This window comes from Erpetoichthys calabaricus, chromosome 3 (genome assembly GCF_900747795.2).
Source record: "Erpetoichthys calabaricus chromosome 3, fErpCal1.3, whole genome shotgun sequence".
Taxonomy (NCBI): Eukaryota; Metazoa; Chordata; class Cladistia; order Polypteriformes; family Polypteridae; genus Erpetoichthys; species Erpetoichthys calabaricus.
Window position 1 is genome coordinate 91,019,666 of NC_041396.2, and position 21,574 is coordinate 91,041,239.

At 36.3% G+C, this 21,574-nt stretch overlaps 1 protein-coding gene across 1 annotated transcript in view; it reads left to right on the top strand.

Annotated features, from left to right (window-relative positions):
• Positions 1–13,378, top strand: part of slc6a17 (solute carrier family 6 member 17) — a 168,141-nt gene extending 154,763 nt beyond the window's left edge. Inside the window, exons 8-12 of the mRNA XM_028797113.2 lie at positions 986–1,178; positions 2,815–3,007; positions 4,029–4,188; positions 4,326–4,488; positions 6,604–13,378. Of these exons, the coding sequence (XP_028652946.1) occupies positions 986–1,178; positions 2,815–3,007; positions 4,029–4,188; positions 4,326–4,488; positions 6,604–6,975 (1,081 nt within the window). The 3' untranslated portion in view covers positions 6,976–13,378. The remainder of the gene's footprint in view (positions 1–985; positions 1,179–2,814; positions 3,008–4,028; positions 4,189–4,325; positions 4,489–6,603) is intronic.
• The last annotated feature ends 8,196 nt before the right edge of the window (positions 13,379–21,574 follow it).

Genomic DNA, 21,574 nt, shown 5'->3' on the forward strand with positions numbered 1-21,574 from the left:
ATCCAATCACAATTCTGGGTATCCAGTTTCTTGTTAATCACATATTGCACAGACAGCAGACACATTGCACTTGATCCACTAGTACAGCAAAATGTAATTACTCTGTGGTTCGTTTACCATTGTTTGATGCTGAAGCTACATTGAATCATTTATTAGCGCTGTCCTGGTGCTACTTAATTGTTTCAGCTTATGTGGACACAAAGGCAGTTGATTCCTGCTTTATTGGCAGTCACATTATTAAAGAAAAAACCTTGTGTACAGCTTCCCAAAGATCCACTTGCCCTTTTGCATTCCAAAGTCTCTATCTATCTATCTATCTATCTATCTATCTATCTATCTATCTATCTATCTATCTATCTATCTATCTATCTATCTATCTATCTATCTATCTATCTATCTATCTATCTATCTATCTATCTATCTATCTATCTATCTATCTATCTATCTATCTATCTATCCAATCATGTGCACCAATCTTTCCTAGTGTGACACTTAAGTCTCTCTTGGGATGATGGGGTCACTGCTGAAATGCTGATCTTCTTTCTCAGTGTTAATTGATGAAAATTCAGTTAGCATCTTAGGAAGTAAATGTCTATTTACTGTACCTTCCTATCAGAGGTAACCCAGTTGAACTTGATTACCAAAAAGATTCATTTGATCACATTGAAGAAATTATATGTAGAACATGTGTTTCTTAATTATTTATTATTAAATTATAGGAAATTACATTTATTACAAGAATTTTCTAACTTTGAAGTACATTAACATAGCTGAACACCAAATCATATGATTTGTCAGTCGGATGAAATTACAAATGATAAGGTTTCTTCATTCACTTTGTGAGGTTCTCTTCTGAATCTGTGGCATGCTTCCAGCCCCCAGTTCCCCATTTTTGATGTGGTCTTTTAGGCAAGTGTGTTTGCAGCATTTTGGGAACAAAAAATTGCAATGTTGTTGGACTAAATTAAAAAGTCCCCCTCTGTAGGAACGCAGAGAAGATTCTGGGCTACCTCAACTCGAATCTTCTGAGTCGCAACCTGATTCCTCATCATGTGAACTTCTCTCACCTGTCATCAGCTGATTACACGGAGATGTACAACGTGATCAAGACAGTGGAGGAGGATGGCTTCTCAAAGTTTGGGCTGGAGCCCTGTCTGCTGGAGGATGAACTCAATAAGGTGGGTCTCTGGTCATGCTGTGGAAAGGATTAGACTATACTTCCATATGCCACTGGTGCGCAGTCATGTTGGAATAGGAAGGGACCATCTCCAAATTGTTCCCACAAAGTTGGGAGCATGAAATTATCCAAAATGGCTTTGTATGCTGAAGCATTAGGAGTTCCTTTCACTGGAACTAAGGGGCCAAGCCCAACCCCTGAAGAACAACCTCACACCATAATCCCCCCTCTACCAAACTTTACACTTGGCACAATGCAGTCAGGCAAATACCGTTCTCCTGGCAACCACCAAACCTGGATTCATCCCTCCAGAGGACACATCTCCACTGTTCTAGAGTCCAGTGGCGGTGTGCTTTACACCACTGCGTCCAAGACTTTGCATTGCACTTGGTGATGTAAGGCTTGTATGCAGCTGCTCGGCCATGGAAACCCATTCCATGAAGCTCTCTACGCACTGTTCTTGAGCTAATCTGGAGGCCACATGAAGTTTGGAGGTCTGTAGGTACTGATTCTGCAGAAATTTGGTGACTTCTGCACACTGTGCGCCTCAGCATGTGTTGTCCCCTGCTCTGTGATTTTATGTGGCCCACCACTTCGTGGCTGAGATGCTGTTGTTCCCAATTGCTTCCACATTGTTGTAATATCACTAACAGTTGACCGTACAATATTTAGTAGCGAGGAAACTTCACAAATGGACTTATTGCACAGGTGGCATACTATCATGGTACCACACTTGAATTCACTGAGCTCTAGAGAGCGACCCATTCTTTCACAAATGCCTTGGTGCTTGAGTTTATACACCTGTGGCCATGGAAGTGATTGGAACATCTGAATTCAATGATTTTGAGGGGGGGGGGGGGTCCCAATACGTTTGGCAATATAGTGTGTATATATATATATATATATATATATATATATATATATATATATATATATATATATATATATATATATATATATATATATATATATATATATATATATATATATATACACTGTATGTACTCACTAACCTTTTTAAGCACTTTGTAATGAACTAATGTCCTCAAACACTCTAGGATTAATTCTCAAAACATTTTGTACGATGCACACTTTCATTTTGACATAGATGAGCACATATATAATTTTATGTTACAAAGATCATTATTGTATGTATGTATATGTGTATGTGTATGCTTGGAACTCTTATATATATGGTTGTACCATCTGGTAATAGAGTATGTCTTCCATGATCCTGTGCTTCTGTTCCTCAATGGTTTAGATCAGTACAGCAGTAACATTGACTCAATGGATGCCATCCAGGATGAATTTCTAAAAATAGCCACACTCTGTCTTTCACTTGGATCAGCAAGCAAGCTTGATAAACAGTACACCAATAAAGGTTCATTTGTTGATAATTTTTCAATTTGTACACTAATGCATTTAACATCCTGTTTTTGCAAGGTTGGCCAAATGTCTCACAGAGATACAGATAAATACACTATCTGTAGGAACCACATAACTGACATGGTGAAGCTTACCTAAGAGAGTCCAGAAACCAAGCCTGAGATAATTCTGAACAGACACTTGTTTGTTGTTTTCTGCTTTTAGCCTTACAGCACATTTTTAAAGTTCTGAGTCCCCTCTCTGTATTATAGGCAGTACAGGGAACTGGCTTGGCTTTCATTGCCTTCACAGAAGCAATGACTCATTTCCCGGCTTCTCCATTCTGGTCAGTGATGTTCTTCTTCATGCTCATTAATCTTGGCCTTGGAAGTATGATTGGAACCATGGAAGGCATCATCACACCCATTGTTGACACCTTCAAAATACGCAAGGAGATTCTAACAGGTATGTGTTTTTTGCTACTAGTGTGAGAACTCTGTAGAACTGTGTTTTTAAATGATGTGTTCTGCTGAGCTTTTCAAAACTGAGACTGATGGCTAATGCATCTGGGAAGGGCTTTTTATTTAGACTTATCCATGGTTTACTACAGATAATAGTAGAAATGGGTCAATTGGTGATTTAATAATAAATAAGGAAAGCCATTGTTCATCCAAAGCATGCCTTGGTACTGAATAGACCGTGCACTGCTGATATAATGTGGGATGAGATGGGTGTGAAGGGGTGATCAAAATTTGAATATGAAAGTCTAAGTCTTAATTAATTCCTAAGTAAGTCTGATATACACTTAAACAAAAGTACCAGTATTGTATGTCAGAAAAGCTTTTCACTACTATATATTGATTCTGATAGTTGGCAGCGGTGCCAACTGAAATTGTATATACAATACTAATATTTTATATACTTAAAGTGTGACTCTTAGTTATTTCAGAACATTGAATAAATATGATTACATTGTTGCTGCTTTGCACTCTGATTTGCACCCGGTGCAGCAATATGCCACTGTTGTGTATTTCTTTTTTTTTTTCTTGAGCAAAAAAGTCTAAATGGGTTAAAAGTAAAAATATAGATAATGATGTAAACACATAGTGAAGTGTGGACAAATACTCCTAAAAATCCAAGAAATACACCTTAGACAGACAAATTCATCTAAATATAAACTGGTGAAATACAATACAGAAAAGCAGCTATCCAGTGCCAGGGTGCTACAGGCAGTCACGCTGGGCTGAACAATTTAAGAATGTCTAATAGAGGTTCATTATATACTGTATTATCTAGCTTGTCTTTCAAAACAGCTCTTATTTCAGGATCCAATGAGACACTTTCCAACACGATTTGGTAAATTCTGTAAAGTAGGCTTAAACAGAGAAAACAACAGGTTAGGGTCCCATGTGACTAGCTGATGAATCCCTAATCTTCTCTCATTCCTCCTTCTCTTCCTTCTCCTCCTCCCATATTTTCTCTACAGTTTGTTGCTGTATAGTGGCGTTTCTCTTAGGACTCCTCTTTGTTCAGCGCTCTGGCAACTACTTTGTCACCATGTTTGATGACTTTTCTGCTACTCTTCCCCTCACAATTGTTGTCATTCTGGAAAATATAGCTGTGGCTTGGTGTTACGGTACAAAAAAGTAAGTCACTAACATAGTGCCATGGGTTGGCCAAGTGATCACACTCCCTACTGACATTTAGAAGCTTAGTCATTATAAGAAACCGTAAAATGCTTTCCAATTCATTGTTGTGTGCTTCCACTGTTTTTGGCTTACAGGTTTATACAAGATCTGACAGAAATGTTGGGCTTTCGTCCATACCGTTTCTACTTCTACATGTGGAAGTATGTTTCTCCTCTGTGCTTAGCCTTGCTTGTCACTACCTGTATCATCCAAATGTTCATTAGCCCTCCAGGGTACAATGCCTGGATACGTGAAATTGTAAGTAGAATAATGTATTGTCCTAACTTATCAAACTGAAATTCTCTAAAATAGCTTTAGTATTTTTTTTACAAGATAGTTGGGATTATCCATCTTCTTAAGATTTTTTTTTTCAATTGGCTTTTCAAATAATCAGCATTCATTCATCCATATTACTTCAGTTATCACTCATCAAGTCATTGTAGAACTTTTATAATCAACCATAGATGGATCTTCCCAAGTTCAGTTGAAAGATATGTATTTACAAAATTACTTGGTTGTAAAGTAGAAGGCTAGGGAAGTGAAAGTGATGTGAGCCTTGTGACCAAGCATGACAAGCTTATATTAGCAGTTATCTTGCAGTAGTAGTTTTACTGGTTAGCCAAAAGATGTGCCCTAGAAAATACAAAAATGATTAATGGTCAGTAGCATTCAAAGCAACCATAAGTATTATCAGAAAAAATGTATGTATATATATAAACTGCTCAAAAAAATTAAAGGAACACTTTGAAAAAAACATCAGATCTCAATAGGAAAAAAAATCCTGCTTGATGTCTATACTGATATGGAGTGGGTAATTTTTTAGGAACAAAAGGATGACACATTGGTTGATGAAAATAAAAATTATCAACCTACAGAGGGCTGAATTCAAAGACACCCAAATAATTTCATTGCAGCAACTCAAAATCGTACTCAATAGTTTGTATGTCCCCCACGTGCTTGTATGCATGCCTGACAACGTCAGGGCATGCTCCTAATGAGACGACGGATGGTGTCCTGGGGGGATCGCCTCCAAGATCTGGACCAGGGAATCACTGTGCTCCTGGACAGTCTGAGGTGCAACCTGGTGGCATTGGATAGACCGAAACATAATGTCCCAGAGGTGTTCTATTGGATTTAGGACAGGCAAGTATGGGGGCCAGTCAATGGTATCAGTTCCTTCATCCTCCAGGAACTGCCTGCTACTCTCACCACATGAGGCCGGGCATTGTCGTGCACCAGGAGGAACCCAGGACCCACTGCACCAGCAAAAGGTCTGACAATGGGTCCAAGGATTTCATCCTGATACCTAATTAAAATCAAGGTACCGTTATCTAGCCTGTAGAGGTCCCTCCATGGATATACCTCCCCAGACCATCACTGACCCACCACCAAACAGTTCATGCTGAATGATGTTAGTGGCAGCATAACGTTCAGCACGACTTCTCCAGACCCTTTCATATCTATCACATTTGCTCAGGGTGAACCTGCTCTCATCTGTGAAAAGCATGGGGCACCAGTGGTGGACCTGCCAATTCTAGTATTCTATGTCAAATGCCAATCAAGCTCCACAGTGCCGGGCAATGAGCACAGGGCCCACTCAGGCCATCCTCATGAAGTCTGTTTCTGATTGTTTGGTCAGAGACATTCACACCAGTGGCCGGCTGGAGGTAATTTTGTAGGGCTCTGGCAATGCTCATCCTGTTCTTCTTTGCCCAAAAGACCAGATACCAGTCCTGCTGATGGGTTAAGGACCTTCTACGGCCATGTCCAGCTCTCCTAGGGTAACTGTCTGTCTCCTGGAATTTCCTCCATGTCCTTGAGACTGTGCTGGGAGACACAGCAAATCTTCTGGCTATGGCACATATTGATGTGCCATCCTGGAGAAGTTGGACTACCTGTGCATCCTCTGTAGGGTCCAGGTATCACCTCATGCTACTAGTAGTGACACTGACTGTAGCCAAATGCAAAACTAGTGAAAAAACTGTCAGAACAGATGAGGAGGGAAAAATGTCAGTGGCCTTCACCTGTTAAACCATTCCTGTTTTGGGGGTCGTCTCATTGTTGCCCCTCTAGTGCACCTTAATTTCATTAACACCAAAGCAGCTGAAACTGATTAACAACCCCCTCTGCTACTTAATTGACCAAATCAATATCCCAGAAACTTCATAGACTTGATGCTATACTCTGATTAAAAGTGTTCCTTTAATTTTTTTGAGCAGTATATATACTGTATATATATATATATATATATATATATATATGTATATACATATATACAGTATATATATATATATATATATATACAGTATATATGAAATTAGTGATAAAAATACAATTGAGTTCATTTTAACTGTCAACATTTTCCCTTCTTAGGCCGGTGAACGCTATCTGAGTTATCCAGATTGGGCAATGGGGATATGTTTCACCTTGATTACTGTGGCCATGCTACCTGTACCCATTGTATTCATTGCCCGACAGTTCCACCTAGTGTCAGATGGTTCCAACACCCTTTCTGTGTCATACAAAAAAGGTCGCATGATGAAGGATATTTCAAACCTGGAGGACAACGATGAGACACGCTTCATTCTCAGCAAGGTGCCCAGTGAAGCTGCATCACCAATGCCCACCCACCGCTCATACCTGGGTCCTGAAACTGCCTCTCCTCTGGAGAATACGAGCAGCAACCCAAATGGGCGCTATGGGACAGGCTATCTTATGGCCACAACACCAGAGTCAGAGCTATGATTACGAGAGTAGTTGGGGTGTTAGCTTTCCCTTACAGAATAATGGAGGGCAGTATTTTGGATAGCGTTTGTGTAGATCTTAATTTTCAGCTTGTTCAAATGACTGGAGTCCACTAGAAAAGTACCTTATAAATGTACACATGCCCAAAATACTGCATCATCTGCAAACGTCGAAACTGCACTTCTGTAAGGGTTACATCTAGGAGGGAGGGGGCCAGAAATGCAGCAGAAAGCCAAAAGGAAAACTTATATTCCAGTTTTTCTTCTTTGAAAAAATTGTTAAATACCATGAAGCAAGAATATATAGTAGGAGAGGCAACTGCTGCTATAGATGTTCACTTTTAGAGGATTATAGTTTTTCTCCTAAGGAAAGCACCTACGTGTTAACTAGTTAAATTCCGCATATCCTTAATTTCAGAATTTTTCTGAAAAACATTTACTCCACATTTTTATTTCAAAAGTAATGTGGAGGAAAGCACTGATTTCCTTCTGTTTGTTGAAGTTGAGTTGATTTTTACAAGTTGTAAAGTGCATCACACACAAATTCAAATTGTGGTAACTTCACAGCACTGTTCATTGTATAATGGTATTTGGAAACAAAAGATCCCTTATGATGATGAACAATATTTGATAAGACCCTTAGAACACTCTCTCAGCCAGCTTCCTTCCACCCAACAACACCCTTCCACTTTTTTTTCCTTATATCCTTCTTATATTTTGCACCTTTTTCGCTTTCTTGAATGGTTTGTCAGGGAGGTCTGATGTCTTCCACCCTACACATTCTCACTTGAAGAACATGGCAGGGAATTTCTACTCATTGAAGTGTTTCTGCCCATTCTTTGTTATTTTCTTCTCTGTTGCTGTGTTCTGGCAGTCCATTGTTGCTGTTAAAGAAAGAATGTGTTATCAGCTATTCTCAGAAGTAGAGCATTTTAAGTAAAGCCTCATTCAGCAATCTTATTTTGAGAACTTGGAGAAGGCTGTGGTAGGACTCTTCTGAGGCATTACACTAGCAATTCAACCCTAAGAGGTATATTGGCATGTGCGTGTGTGTGTGTATAAAAGGTGATCAAAATGTTTTGAGCCTGACCAATTATGAGAAATACCAGTAAACCAGGCAAGTTTTATTTTTCAACATAATTCCCATAAACACTAATATACATGTATATAACATTACAAAGCTTTTGTATGCCACTTAAGTAAAACATTTGACAACCATTCTTATCTATTTGACTTGACGTCTTCATAATTGACATAAAACTTCAAAGTTGAGTAGCAGATTGTAGGCATAGAGGGCCTGGTCTAGCGAACACGGTGGTTTTGATATCTACCTGAATCCCTGGTTTTCATAGCCTTTGCAATCTGTACAGTATGAGCAGAGGCATTGTAATGAAGAAAGAGTATCAGCTAATTTCATTGTAGCTTTTTCTTGAGTAATTGCTTCAGACACCAGAACAGATCAGCATAATATTTACAAACTATGTAGGCTTTTTTAGGCATGTAATCAATGTGGACAACAGTCTCAGCATCATGAAAAATTGTGTACAGCAAATGGTCTTGTTAGTGCCTGATTGGATCTTCACGTTTGTGGGTATTGGAATTGTTTCAGTTATTGTTTGAACTCCATGCAATAGTTACGTGTCCAAGTTTTAGTCCCAGTTATGAAACATGTTTAAATATTTTCCAGTACTAATTCAATAGATGATGATTCTCCGTAGAACACTGGATGCTTCACTTCAGGTGTCAACATTCTGGACACCCGACTTACATAGACCTTGCTCATGGATAATTTGCAGAAAGAATTGATTCATCTAACCCATAACTAATCCTTATTGTGCCTGTCATGCATGGCCACTCTTTGATTCTTTGTTATGATCCACTCCACAGTGGCTACATTTACTTATGTTATAAATGTTGAAAGCCAGTCATAATGGAGTAATGCAGCCCATCTCCTGATTATGGCATATGGAAGGCACTGGGATGACTATTCAAGAATGAACCTCTGAAGATATATTGTTGTTTAGTATTAAATATTTTAGTACACAGGCAATTATCGTTGGAGATATCCAAAATCAGCACATTAAAATACAACTGTTTGGATCAGGCTCAAAACTTTTTGATCAACCCTTCTTTGTGCAGATATGCGTATATACAGTATATGTACAGTATATAATGTATGTATGTATATACTGTGTATACACATTACATAAATAAACATGTTAAGGTTTTTGTTACAATTTACAGTAAATACATACATATGAATACTGAAAAGAACTGGAATGAGTAACATGCACAATGCATGTTGCAGGATATCCCACAGGCACTTTTATCACATCTCCTGTAGTCCTAATCTTTCTTATCTGCCACCATCACCCCTTAAGTCTGGGTCTCAGGGACACTACCAATAGAACAAAACTGTAGGATTCCTGTAGCCTGCCCTAATCTTCTCGTCTTTGTCCCACTCTCTTTCCTATTTTTTTTAAAGTCTTCTTAGCTGTTTTCACCTTTAGTTTTCCTTCCCAGTTTTGTATAGCTCTAGCCATCCTCTCAAACTCCTATTAGGGACCTGGGGCTGTTCACAAAATTGCCCCTTTTGTTTGGTCACATATGCATGAGCCCCACCCAGGGTTTGTTTCTATGTTGTGCCTAATGGTGCTGAGATGGGTTTCTTTAAACAATGTAAGTGATTTTAATAGATATATAAATACAAAACATGTATAAATAATAGTACATATGGTCTTACTCCCATATAAAGTATATACAGTATGTAGAAATACTAGTTATTGTATTGTCACATGTACAGAGTACAATGAAATTCTTATTTGTATGTCCAAATAACATGTGACAGTCCAGTATGCCTGAACTCTTGTACCTGCATACATCCATTTGCCCATTGTCTTACCCAGTTCAGCATTGTGGAGAGCCTATTCCAGAAGCATTGGGTAAAGGGATGAATGGAGTGGCAGTTTATTATGGGCACACTGTTGCCCACACCCACATCATTCACATGGAATCAGTTCAGAGTCATCAGTCAATCTAAGATGGACGCCTTTAAGATATGGAAGGAAAATCCAGGCAGACACATGGGGGAACATGTAAAGTCTACACTGGTAGATCCTGGGCAATGATTTGCACTCATATATATTCATAAACAAATTCCCTTTGATCCAAGATTTTCCATTATATGATCAATTCAGTTCAGGGTTAAAACATGCTGATATCCAGTGACACATATTTGTATTGTTAAAGTGTTAAAATAGCAAAGAAAGTTTTTTTTTCACTGCAACTTTATGGCTTTAATCATCAAATAAGTATATCAATGAGGAAGAAGAGAAATACATTCAGTTGCCACTCTCCTACTATATATTAAGCTGTAGAGCAACCCTTTACGTATGCCTTGTGTGACAGTAGTATACTAATATTTAGAAAAAATATATACTGTATATATGTATGAAGATGGCTCTTCTTGGCTGTGCGTCTCATCGCATTTTACTTAACAACGGTGTTGCTGTCCAGATAAACAGGTGCCATGTAGCTTCCAATTACAATAGTAACTAAATTAGTAGATCAGTGGTAAGCAGAGAAATAATAGAGCACATATTGTTGATGTACAAATATGTACAAATATTAAAAAATTAAACTAAATCTGAAATGGACTGGGGGTAGACCTGAAAAAATTCATTAAAGGATGCCAAAGTGGGATGCTTCTTTTTATGGACTGACCTAGGCAGGTAATTCTTTCCATGTTTGCAGATATACTGAAAAATGCCAGCCAATATGGGTAAAATATGTATGTTTTTTTGTTTTTCAGCTTTTATATGAAATGTAAAAGACAATGTTGGGATCTTGTGTCTGCATTTCAATTAATGAAGTCCTTATAGTTTAGAATAAATTCTTTTACAGGCATATACCTTAAAATAAAAGCAAAACCAGCTAGATGAGACATATACAGGTTATTATAAACGTTTAAAACAGAAATCACCTGTAAGACAGGGTGTACCTCAAATGAAATGAACAAAAGGAGACTTTATTAGATGCTCACCACATTGGTTTAGCATGGAAAAATCAGAAAACTTATAAAATGTTTACACTTCAAAATATAGATTTTAAAATTAAATAAATAACTTCAGAGTTTAAATAAAAACTATATATATAATTATTGTTTTTAGAAACATACTTTATGTTTGTTAAAACCAACCTTTCTAATTTTGCCACTGGGTGGCACTGGAAACTAAATTATGAACCCCTTTGTTTGGGAATCATCTATTTTGTGTAGCTAAATTATCTGTTCTTTCAGACAAAAAAGGTAGATTGACATTAAATTAGAAAGTTATAATAAATAATTTCTTCACCTGGAATTCTATCTGTGTAGTGCTCACAGTAATCAGGGAGTTAATGTAATGGGGCTGAGTCTAGCAGAAGGATTTATGAAAATAACAGGTGAAACACCAGCTTTCTTTACATGTATGTTAAAAAATATGTTTAAAAAATAAAAGTTTAAAACCTCCCAAAAAGGAATAGAAGTGGTTAAAAAAATGGATTAGTTGCGTTACCGACTCCAAATATTTTTGATTATGCTGGCCCCTTGTGGCAGTAATTGTAATGCACAAACCTCCTGTAAAAATGCAATACAAATTATTAAAAGAAAATCAAAGCTCAAAATTATGGATGTTCTGCACTATTGTAAACTGCACAACCTTTCTAAAGCAACCTCGAGCACAAAGACATTATGTCATATAAAATTTCAATTATTTACATCAACCTTCTTGTACTTCCCTCTCTAAATCCAAATATGACATGTTGATAAAGCTGATTAAATTATTGATCAATTCTTTGAATGGTTATATAATGTAATGTGTTGCACTTTATTAAAAGACAGAGGGACTGGAGTGACTATATAATGTATTTGGATGTGATTAATGTACTCTTTAGACTACTGCTTCTGGTGACTTTATAAGAATGTAACGACATTATTGAAATGTTGAGACCATTGCCATTATATTAATATAAGTGAATTTCCAAAAAATCTAGTAATCCACATCTTGGTGTGAACTTCTCCTGATAAAGAGGAGAGCATTTACAGTGGAAAAAATACTCATACACAATCCAATGGCAAGACCTTTGTATGCTTTTAAAATGGAGATTTGTTCAACAAACAGTAATGCTGTAACACCCCTACAAGCTTTAATCTGTGTGATTTATCATCATATTATGTCCTAGAAGCTAGCTGTCTTTGTGTGCATCAGCTAGACATTTCTAAACAACTTGAAAATACTTGGATGACAAGCAAAGCTCTTCACTTCTTCGGGTACTTGAATAATTTGGTGATTTGGTTTAGATGACAATTGAAAAGCCTTTCAGTTCCACAAGCATAATTTTGACAAAATATCACAGGACTTGAAGAGCAAAATTACATTTCTATAAATGTATAATTGTGCCTTTAAGGAAAAACAAGAGCATATATTGTATTTTTTAAGAGTGAAACATTTTTTATCAGTAACATTTTACATACATACCAATATCATTCCCAGACATCATTTTCCTATATAATAGAATAGAATAGAATATTTCAAACACCTCTGGTGGCCCTCAAATTTTCTTCTTCAAAGGAGAGGAGACACTTTGGTGGGAGAAAGTAAAATTGCTGAGCTACATACACTACACAGATTAAAATAAATAATGGGTCACCTTTTGTATTCCCACACTATACATTTGTTTCTACTGGAGTGTAGTACTGTATTACCTTTTTACATAGCAAACAACACCAACTACAATTAAAGCAGGCCTGCCTCAGTGATGTTATGAGCAAGCACATCTGTGCATGTTTGAGAATCTTAAGATTGTATTTGTAATCTGTTCTTCAAAGCAAGTCCACTTCTTCACATCAGTTTTATTTCAACTCAGCAATCAACCTGTCATACCCAAATTTGGGATGCTTGGCAGAAAACCAGAGTAATGTTGGAAAACCTATCTGAGAATGTGTCAGCTTTATATAGAAAAAGCTGTGATACAACACTAGAACGGTGTGAAGCAGCAGCACTCTTCACATGCGGCACTGTATGGTAACACAACAACATTCTCAGGTCCATAAATTGTACTCTTTTTTTTTTTCATTTCAGTCTAAGAACTATGTCATTTATTTCAGAATTACAGAAGGCCTATCCTGGCAGTACTGAGCAGAAGCAGCAATCAACCCCGCATGAGGCACCAGTCCATCACAGGGTCCATCCCCACACACAGCCACACTTGAGCCAATTTAGAATTGTCAGGGAACATAATCTACACGTTAGATTACCTCAAGAAAAACACAGATGGATGCAGAGAGAGCATGCAGATTTCACACAAACACCTTCTATATGTGAGATTCAGATCCAGGATACTGGATCCATGATGTGGCCATACTACACATATATTATATTATATTATATTATATTATATTATATTATATTATATTATATTATATTATATTATATTATATTATATTATATTATACTCCATGGTATCTTCACAATGAATAAGGTAAAATTCTTGTGACAGATATTACATAGTTTAGTATTTGTTTATAAGAGGCTATACAGCATATACAGTAATACAACTTTACTATAAAGGTTTTTTTCTTGCCATATGTTAAAGACATGATACATAGCAAAGCTAAAACATAATCCATTTTAATTTAATTTTAGACAAAAGGAAATAAAATGTTGGTATTTTTGATAGATCACATAATGAGCTGCTGTTCATTTAGTCAATAGATTATAGGAAAAGAGGATATTGTACACTTTTTCATCACTGTTGTAGCATAGTGTTTCTTTTTTAGGTCATTATCTATTCCCAGGCAGTTTAGCATCAAATACATTAAAAGCTTTAGAGTTCCTGTTTTATGCTTATCATCTTAGCAGCAATAGCCAAATGAGAAGTCCTAGCAGATGTCAATATATAAATCCAGGATGCTGCAATTATTATTTTTTTTCCTTTATTACCAAAAAACATTTACTTTCAGGCAAGCAATATTTTCATTTACAGACTTACTTTACACATTTCATAAAGCATTATAAGTTTAATAAAACCAATACAATTAAAACCAATACATCAAGTGTTGAAACTTAAAGAAATATTAGACAGAATTAAAGAGACTTAGAGTCAGTATATAAAATGGACAAAGCCATGGTTTAAAATTAAAATTAAACACAAACAAACAATGATCACTGTTTTAGAAATGAAAAATAGCTTTTTTTAAAGTCCTCTGTTTAGGTGGCTTTGGGAGTAATAGTAAAGAAGACAGATCGGGCTCGTCTTAAAAAGTAAACAGCTAAAAGCACACTTACAGATGTTCTATTTGTAACACCACTCACATACTGTAGATACTGTGCAAAAACTAAAATGAGTGACTTTGTTTGTGACAGATCAGGAAATATTGGGGAAATAAAACCCCAGATTCATGGTTTATGATTGGTCATCAACATGTTGGTGGGTAAATCAGAGTTCTGGACTCCATACAATTTAATATTGAATTTGTTACTTTTTCCTGTTTTGTATCATGAGTAGCTTTAAGGAAAAAAAGCAGAAGAAGAAAGCAGGTGGGGCAGTCCTGATGTGTCAGGGCCAGGGATATTTGTGATGGAGTGACCAACAAGTGAAAGATGACAAAGTATGAACATTTGGGTGAGGACTGGAGATGGAGACCCTAGTCTAGGCAACACCATTTGAAGTTCACCTTTTTGTGAGTTATACTCTAGCTCATGGCCTTGATATACCAGAAAGACAAGATAAAAATCAAATGCTGCTCATTCTGATTTGTAAACTCTGTTTTCTTTCACTTGTTGGTGACTTGATTACCAGTACTGACAGGTGAGGATGGTTTACACATCTTATCATTTCCCTCCTGAACTCAAAATTACTTTTCTTTATAAAAAGCTGTTGTCATTTTATGTAACCAAATTTACTGAAATACAGTCATGTCAATTTGTAAGAACACCCCATGGAAAGTGTTGACTTTTTTAACATATTTGAGCAGGTAAACATTAGACCTTAATGTAAATAGTGCCTACAGATAATGGTGATATACCTGAATAAATGACACATAAAATTGACATTGAGTATTCATTCTCATAATCTAAATTAACAAAAATGCAGATTTGTCAAGTGGAAAAAGTAAGTAGGCCTCTACATTTATTACCACTTCAAATCTATAAAGTTATAATCAGGTGTTGCAGATGCAGGTGGAACTTGTCATATTTAAACTGCAGATATCTAGCACATGGTGTTCCCTTTGCTATTGATGTGTGTGGTGCCATCATGACAAATTCAAAAGAGCTCCCTGAGTCCCTCAGACAGAAGGGTATGGATGCCTATAAGACTGGCAAATGATTTTAAAAGATTATTTGAAATTAATTATTCCACTGTAAGGCAAATCGTGTACAAGTGGAGTAGATTTCAAATGACTGCTAGTTTGTTCAAGACTGGCCAGGTCAGTAAATTCAGCCTAAGAGCTGACCATTTGATACTAAAAAAAAGTCTGCAAGAACCCCAAAATGCCATTGTGGCATCTGCAGGAAACTCCTGGAAAAGATGGTGTGAAAGTGCAGGCATCTTCATGAAGAGAATGATTACACAAATTTGACCTGCATTCGAAGTGTGCAAGCTGTCCAAAAAGAATGGTAGTGAATGGCTACAGTTTGCCATTGAACCTTTAGGAAATGTCCAGGCCTTCTGGAACAAAGTGCTCTGGACAGATGAATGAAGGATAGAATTTTTTGACAACACAGCAACAACAGACATATTCGGTGCAAAAGAAAGACAGCATTTCAGGACAAGAACCTTATATCAACTGTGAAGCATGGTGGTTGTGGAAATGTTATGGTTGGGGATTGCTTTGCTGCTTTAGGGTCTGGGTAGCTTTTAGTTGTTGAGTCAACCATGAATTCTGCATCACATCAAAATGCGCTTGAGGTGAATGTAAGGCAATCTGTCTGAATGTTGAATTTGAACAGGAAATGGACTTTTCAACACAAAAATGATCCAGAGTACTGTACACAAACAAATTGCTCAAAAAAAGAAGAAATAGAGGGTTATGGGCTAGTCTAGTCAAAGCCCTGATTTGAACCCGTAATGTTGTATGGGGATTTTCAATGGGCAGTATCTGCCAGAAATCCCACAACCATCTTGCAACTGAAGAATTTTGCATTGAGGAGTGCTCAAAAAATTCACCAAGAGTGGTGGGTAGTTATGTAATATAACTGCAAGAAGTCATTTGTGCTTAAAGGGGCAATGCCAGCTTCTGAGGTTAAATTGTACTTACTTTTTCCCCAGTAGACCATTGCATCTATTGATATTTATGTTGAATAAATGATCACAAATGCAAAATTCCCTTCTGTTTTTGTTCAAGTGTATCACTTTTATGGGTAGGCTCTGTGTGGTGTGGTGAAAAACTCAACACTTTCTATTGGGTGGACTTTTTCACATAACTGTACTTACTCAATCCATTTAATATAAAATGCTTTAAAAGTATAAGAGTTTTCTAATCATTTTGTTTATATTTGGTTGATATTTTCTACCTTTGGAGATGAAAGTAACACCACCACGACTGGAAACCATATACTTTGTTCATATCAGCATGAAATGCTGACATTGAGGCTTTTGCATGATTTGAATTTCTTAAGACCACCCAACAGTCGTAATGTAGGGAGTGGGAATTTCCAGATAATCTTGATTGGGTTCAACATCTAACAGCCTTCAGGTTTTTGATTTAATTAAACCAAAGAAACTTTGATGGTGAACTACCAACTGCAATGCACAAATATGACCTACTGTATTCACAAATAAAGCTTAATTATACTATTTAACCATTTTCTAATTTGCTTATTCCTAATTCAGGGCCACATGACAATAGCATTAGTGATTTCTTAGTTATGACTTTACTATCATTAACATTTGTCAAAAGGGTTGCTTTGTATGTCCATATGAGGCCAGTTACTCAGAAGTCAGCATCTAAATACGTATTTCCTGAGTACTAATTTGTATTTCAAACTTTGACACTGATGCCATTTTTATATTTTTCATGATCAGAGTACTAGATTAAGCTGAACTGTGAACAATGCTTTGACCTGAATGCACATTTAATGATTTTGCACTCAGGATATGTTTAGCAGGTGTGTCCAGCTGAGATGTGAGAAGCACAGTGAATACAGCAAATGACAGCTCGTTAATTTTCTATAAAATTATGTAATTTTGTTTGACTTGGCCAGGCAAGCATTGTCTCCTCCATAAGAGAAGTCTTAAAGATCTAATTCTTTGCAAAATTTTAATACAAATACTACATATCTGAGAAAAGCACACATGGTTTACTGGCAAAGTAGTGGACCTATACATAAATGAAATCTGCCCAGAGTTATACAAGCACATCAGAAGCACACGATTATTGGGGATCACCAGCATGGTTTAGACAGCACAATATATTGGGAAACACACATAAGGACAAAGTGCATCAGACAAGAGGCAGGCTTCCCCTCTTCATGAACAGTCAACACGCCTAATGCAGATTAAAGAGCATGATATTTTCATGAAATATAGAAAAGTTTGTCTTAGCTTTATCAAGCCTTCCTCCAAATCTAGTCCCCTTCGTAATAAACAGTCTGAAATTTATATATGGTCTAGATTTTTGGTTAAAGCCTTAGTAAGCTTTATTGTGCAACATCACAGTTGGTTTCACAGACAACAGGTCATTGAATGATTAAAGGACACATTTGACTTTGAGTATCAAGATGTATCCTGGACTAGTGTGACTTGTTTTCAGTTTAATTGATGCTTCACTTGATGTACTTACGTAAGTAATAATATGCATTTCACAGTAATCAGTCAGTACGTAAAACGGTTTTGCTATTCTGCCCAAATATCTATCGTTCTGTGCAGAACTTGCAATATTTATCATACTATAGCAATACATTGAAATTTAGAGCCTGTTTGTAATGGTGTGGTTTGACATCTCAGTAGCATACTGTAAATACTTTAGTAGCCTGTTTGATCCAGGCCCTGCAAGGGCCAGTGTTTCAACTAAGCCATAAAGAATGGGTAAAACAAATTTGGTATCAGTTACAAAATAAGAATGTATGGTATGTCTGTAGATAGACTGCATCAAGTTTATGTCTACCGTAGTGGACTAATATTACATTTATGATATTGGCAACACGGGCATCTTCATGGGGCTTCAGACTTATTAGAAGTGTTATGAAATGTTATAAAAATAATACATTTCTCTTTTAAGACTGAACAGTCTAAATGCAACTATATTTTCATAATTGAAAGTATTAGGGTCCAATAATGCTCATTCAATGTATTCTAAATGAGTAATGCACAAACATATCAGAGGAAAATTCCACAGTAAGAAATCCACATAGAAAAACACAGAATGATGAGAAACATGTTTTAAAGTTAGATTAATTCACTATCCCATATGTAATTGAATGTGCTTGAAACTGCAATAAAGCATGCTATTGTGAAAATATCACAACTGACAAAACTGACAGATCTGAAACAACTACGTGTATTTATGGAGTGGTGGGTTCCATGCATATACGTGTGTGCATATATGAAGTCAAAGCATTTAATTTAGCAATGGAAAGGTTGCTGTGTAGTTACTACAGTTCAATCAGATTTAGTTTTTTAAAGTGCCTTTCATAAAGAGCACTACTGTACTCTTAAGATTTCCTCAAATAATAGGCACATTTTATTTTATACAGTATAATTCATGCTGTATGCAACCAGAGAATACTCATAAGTTGCATTTTATAAAATACCCCCTGGCAAAAGCACTTTCAGGCAATAATAAGGCAATTATTTCATATAGCACCTTTCAAACAGTAGCACCATAATATTTTTTATAAGCTATCTGCTTTACTGAAATAAAGATCAAACATATTTGTGCTCAAGATGTCGTCGGGTGTCTGTGACAGGACCCACTGTTAATAAGTGGTAATAATTTAAAGAAAATAAAGCATTATTTATTTTACAGAAGACTTGTACGAAGCACTTTAGAAAATCACCACTAGTATGCAAATAAATCATAAATGTGCTTTTATTGTGGACATTTACTGTTTTATTTACTTATTTATGTTATTATCTAAATCTGGAATGTGGTTTCCCTGGATATCTATCTATCTATCTATCTATCTATCTATCTATCTATCTATCTATCTATCTATCTATCTATCTATCTATCTATCTATCTATGTGTAATTCTAGGGCCTTTCATAGTTTGCAATAGAGTAAACTATAAATTTTACCTAATGAAAAATTTTAATTGCTAGTACATTCAATAAAGATCTCATCCATAAAGCATCATTCTTATGCAAGTAAACCATACATACAGCAGTCTTCAGCTGATAAAGAACTTTCACAATATTCATTACAATAGCCACCATGAGGGCCACCGAGAGAAAATCCAGGCCCCAGTGCAAAGAAGGTGTGTCAGCCCTCGTGTCTCAGACCCTGGCGACTACATGATGTACTTGTTTGCCTGCTGACTTTTTTCTCACTGCACCCGGAACCTCCTCCTTCTTGTCACTTCTCACAGAGCAGGGAATACCCTTGTAGACCACGTGACTTCTCTCCCAGGGTGGCCTTCATGAATGTCTCTTACGTCGTAAACTGTTGACCGCTGCTAAGTACCCTGTGACCCACGTGCCTTTTAAATTTTGAAACTAAACAGACTTGAAAAATTTAAAAAATACAATAAATATTAAATGAATTAAATAAATAAATGTTCAAATTATAATAAAAATTATGGGATGCGTTGGGCCTCATGGGCCCCCTTGAGCTTCATAAGCCCTGGAGCAATGTACCGGCTGCACCCCCCTCTCCTCAGGCCTGGCCACCATTATTCATAGATAAACAAACTAACTTCAATTTTATATATCACCTTCCACACAGAACTCTAGTACAAAGTTCTTTGTTGTTCACTGATTTTAGAAATTAATCATGAAGCAATCTGATTTGAATGCTTCCACAATGCATATCACAATAATTTCAATTTGTGAGATCTTAACAGCAATATATATGTACAGTATGTATATATATATATATATATATATATATATATATATATATATATATATATATATATATATATATATATATATATATATATCTATATATATAAATATATATCCATCCATCCATCCATTTTCCAACCTGCTGAATCCGAACACAGGGTCACGGGGGTCTGCTGGAGCCAATCCCAACCAACACAGGGCACAAGGCAGGGAACCAATCCTGGGCAGGGTGCCAACCCACCGCAGTATAAATATATATATATATATATATTTATATATATATATATATATATATATATGTGTGTGTGTGTATATATATATATATATATATATATATATATATGTGTGTGTGTATATATATATATATATATATATATATACACACACACATGCACACATTATATAAAGAGTAAATTAGCAATCGAGTGTTCATTCAAAGCACATAAGCAATGGTCCACGCTGTCCTCAAAAACTTGCCTGCTTCCCATGCTAACTTCCGTTAACTTTAATCTCTTCAGATGGATTTTCTTACAAAGACAAGAAAATGTTTGAACAAGTAGAAATAAATTAGACAAAAAAAATGTAAAAGTTTAAGAAGTCCTCCAGTTCCTCTGCCCTTTTTTTTTGCAGTTTGGCCAAGTATGAGCTACCACTTTTTTTTTATTCTTACTGTGATGCTAGAAGCAAAGGTGTTAGTGAATACATGAATAATATATTTCTGATACTGTATATTTAAACTGTATATGTATATGTATATTCTGTTAAATTAATAATGTAGATCTCTGAAGTGGCAAGGTGAATCTTTTCATCCTTTGTGCTGTATATATATCATTGTATATTTGGAGATATTTATAATTTTGCAGACGTTTGTGGTCAGGGAAATTGTTCTGTCCCCAGACGTCATTGCTGGGAATCTCTGTCTTTTTTCATGATTCTGATTAATGTACTGCATCTCTAGACTCCATCTCTTGCCGGCAGCACTTTCTTTGTTGTGGTTTTAGAGCACTGCTGGCATCTGCTTTCCCCAGTTGCAACTTGCTTTAAAACTTAATCTGTCCATGAGCTAGTGGTTTAAAAGAAACACAACCTATCAAAGATTATCAAATGGACAGAGTAGGCCAGTTCATGTGCCCAAGTGAGTGAAAGGCTGCCATTTGAAATAATGGAATGCCTTTCTAACTTTTATTACTACAACAGACAGATGTTGGCTTCTCTTTCCCAGCTGCTGTCTCTGGAATTAGACTCATCTCCATTGGCCTAACTATCTCATGACCCATGGACATAAGAGTAATTCTAGGAGTTCTGATGCCTTTGGGATCATAGAACAAGTAGTAAAGAAGTTGGATTGTAGCAGCCTAACTGAAAACTCAGACTGCAAAGGAACGTCAGGCATTTAGTTGTGATGGGAAGGTTGACTACATCTCTACCTGCAATAGTGCTGTGTATTCTGCTCTCCCTTATACAGACAATTTGCTAGAAACTGTTTTTCATTGATTGAACTGGTGAAATCCTGAAATCAAAAGTTTAAATTCTGATTATTGTCATTTACTAAGA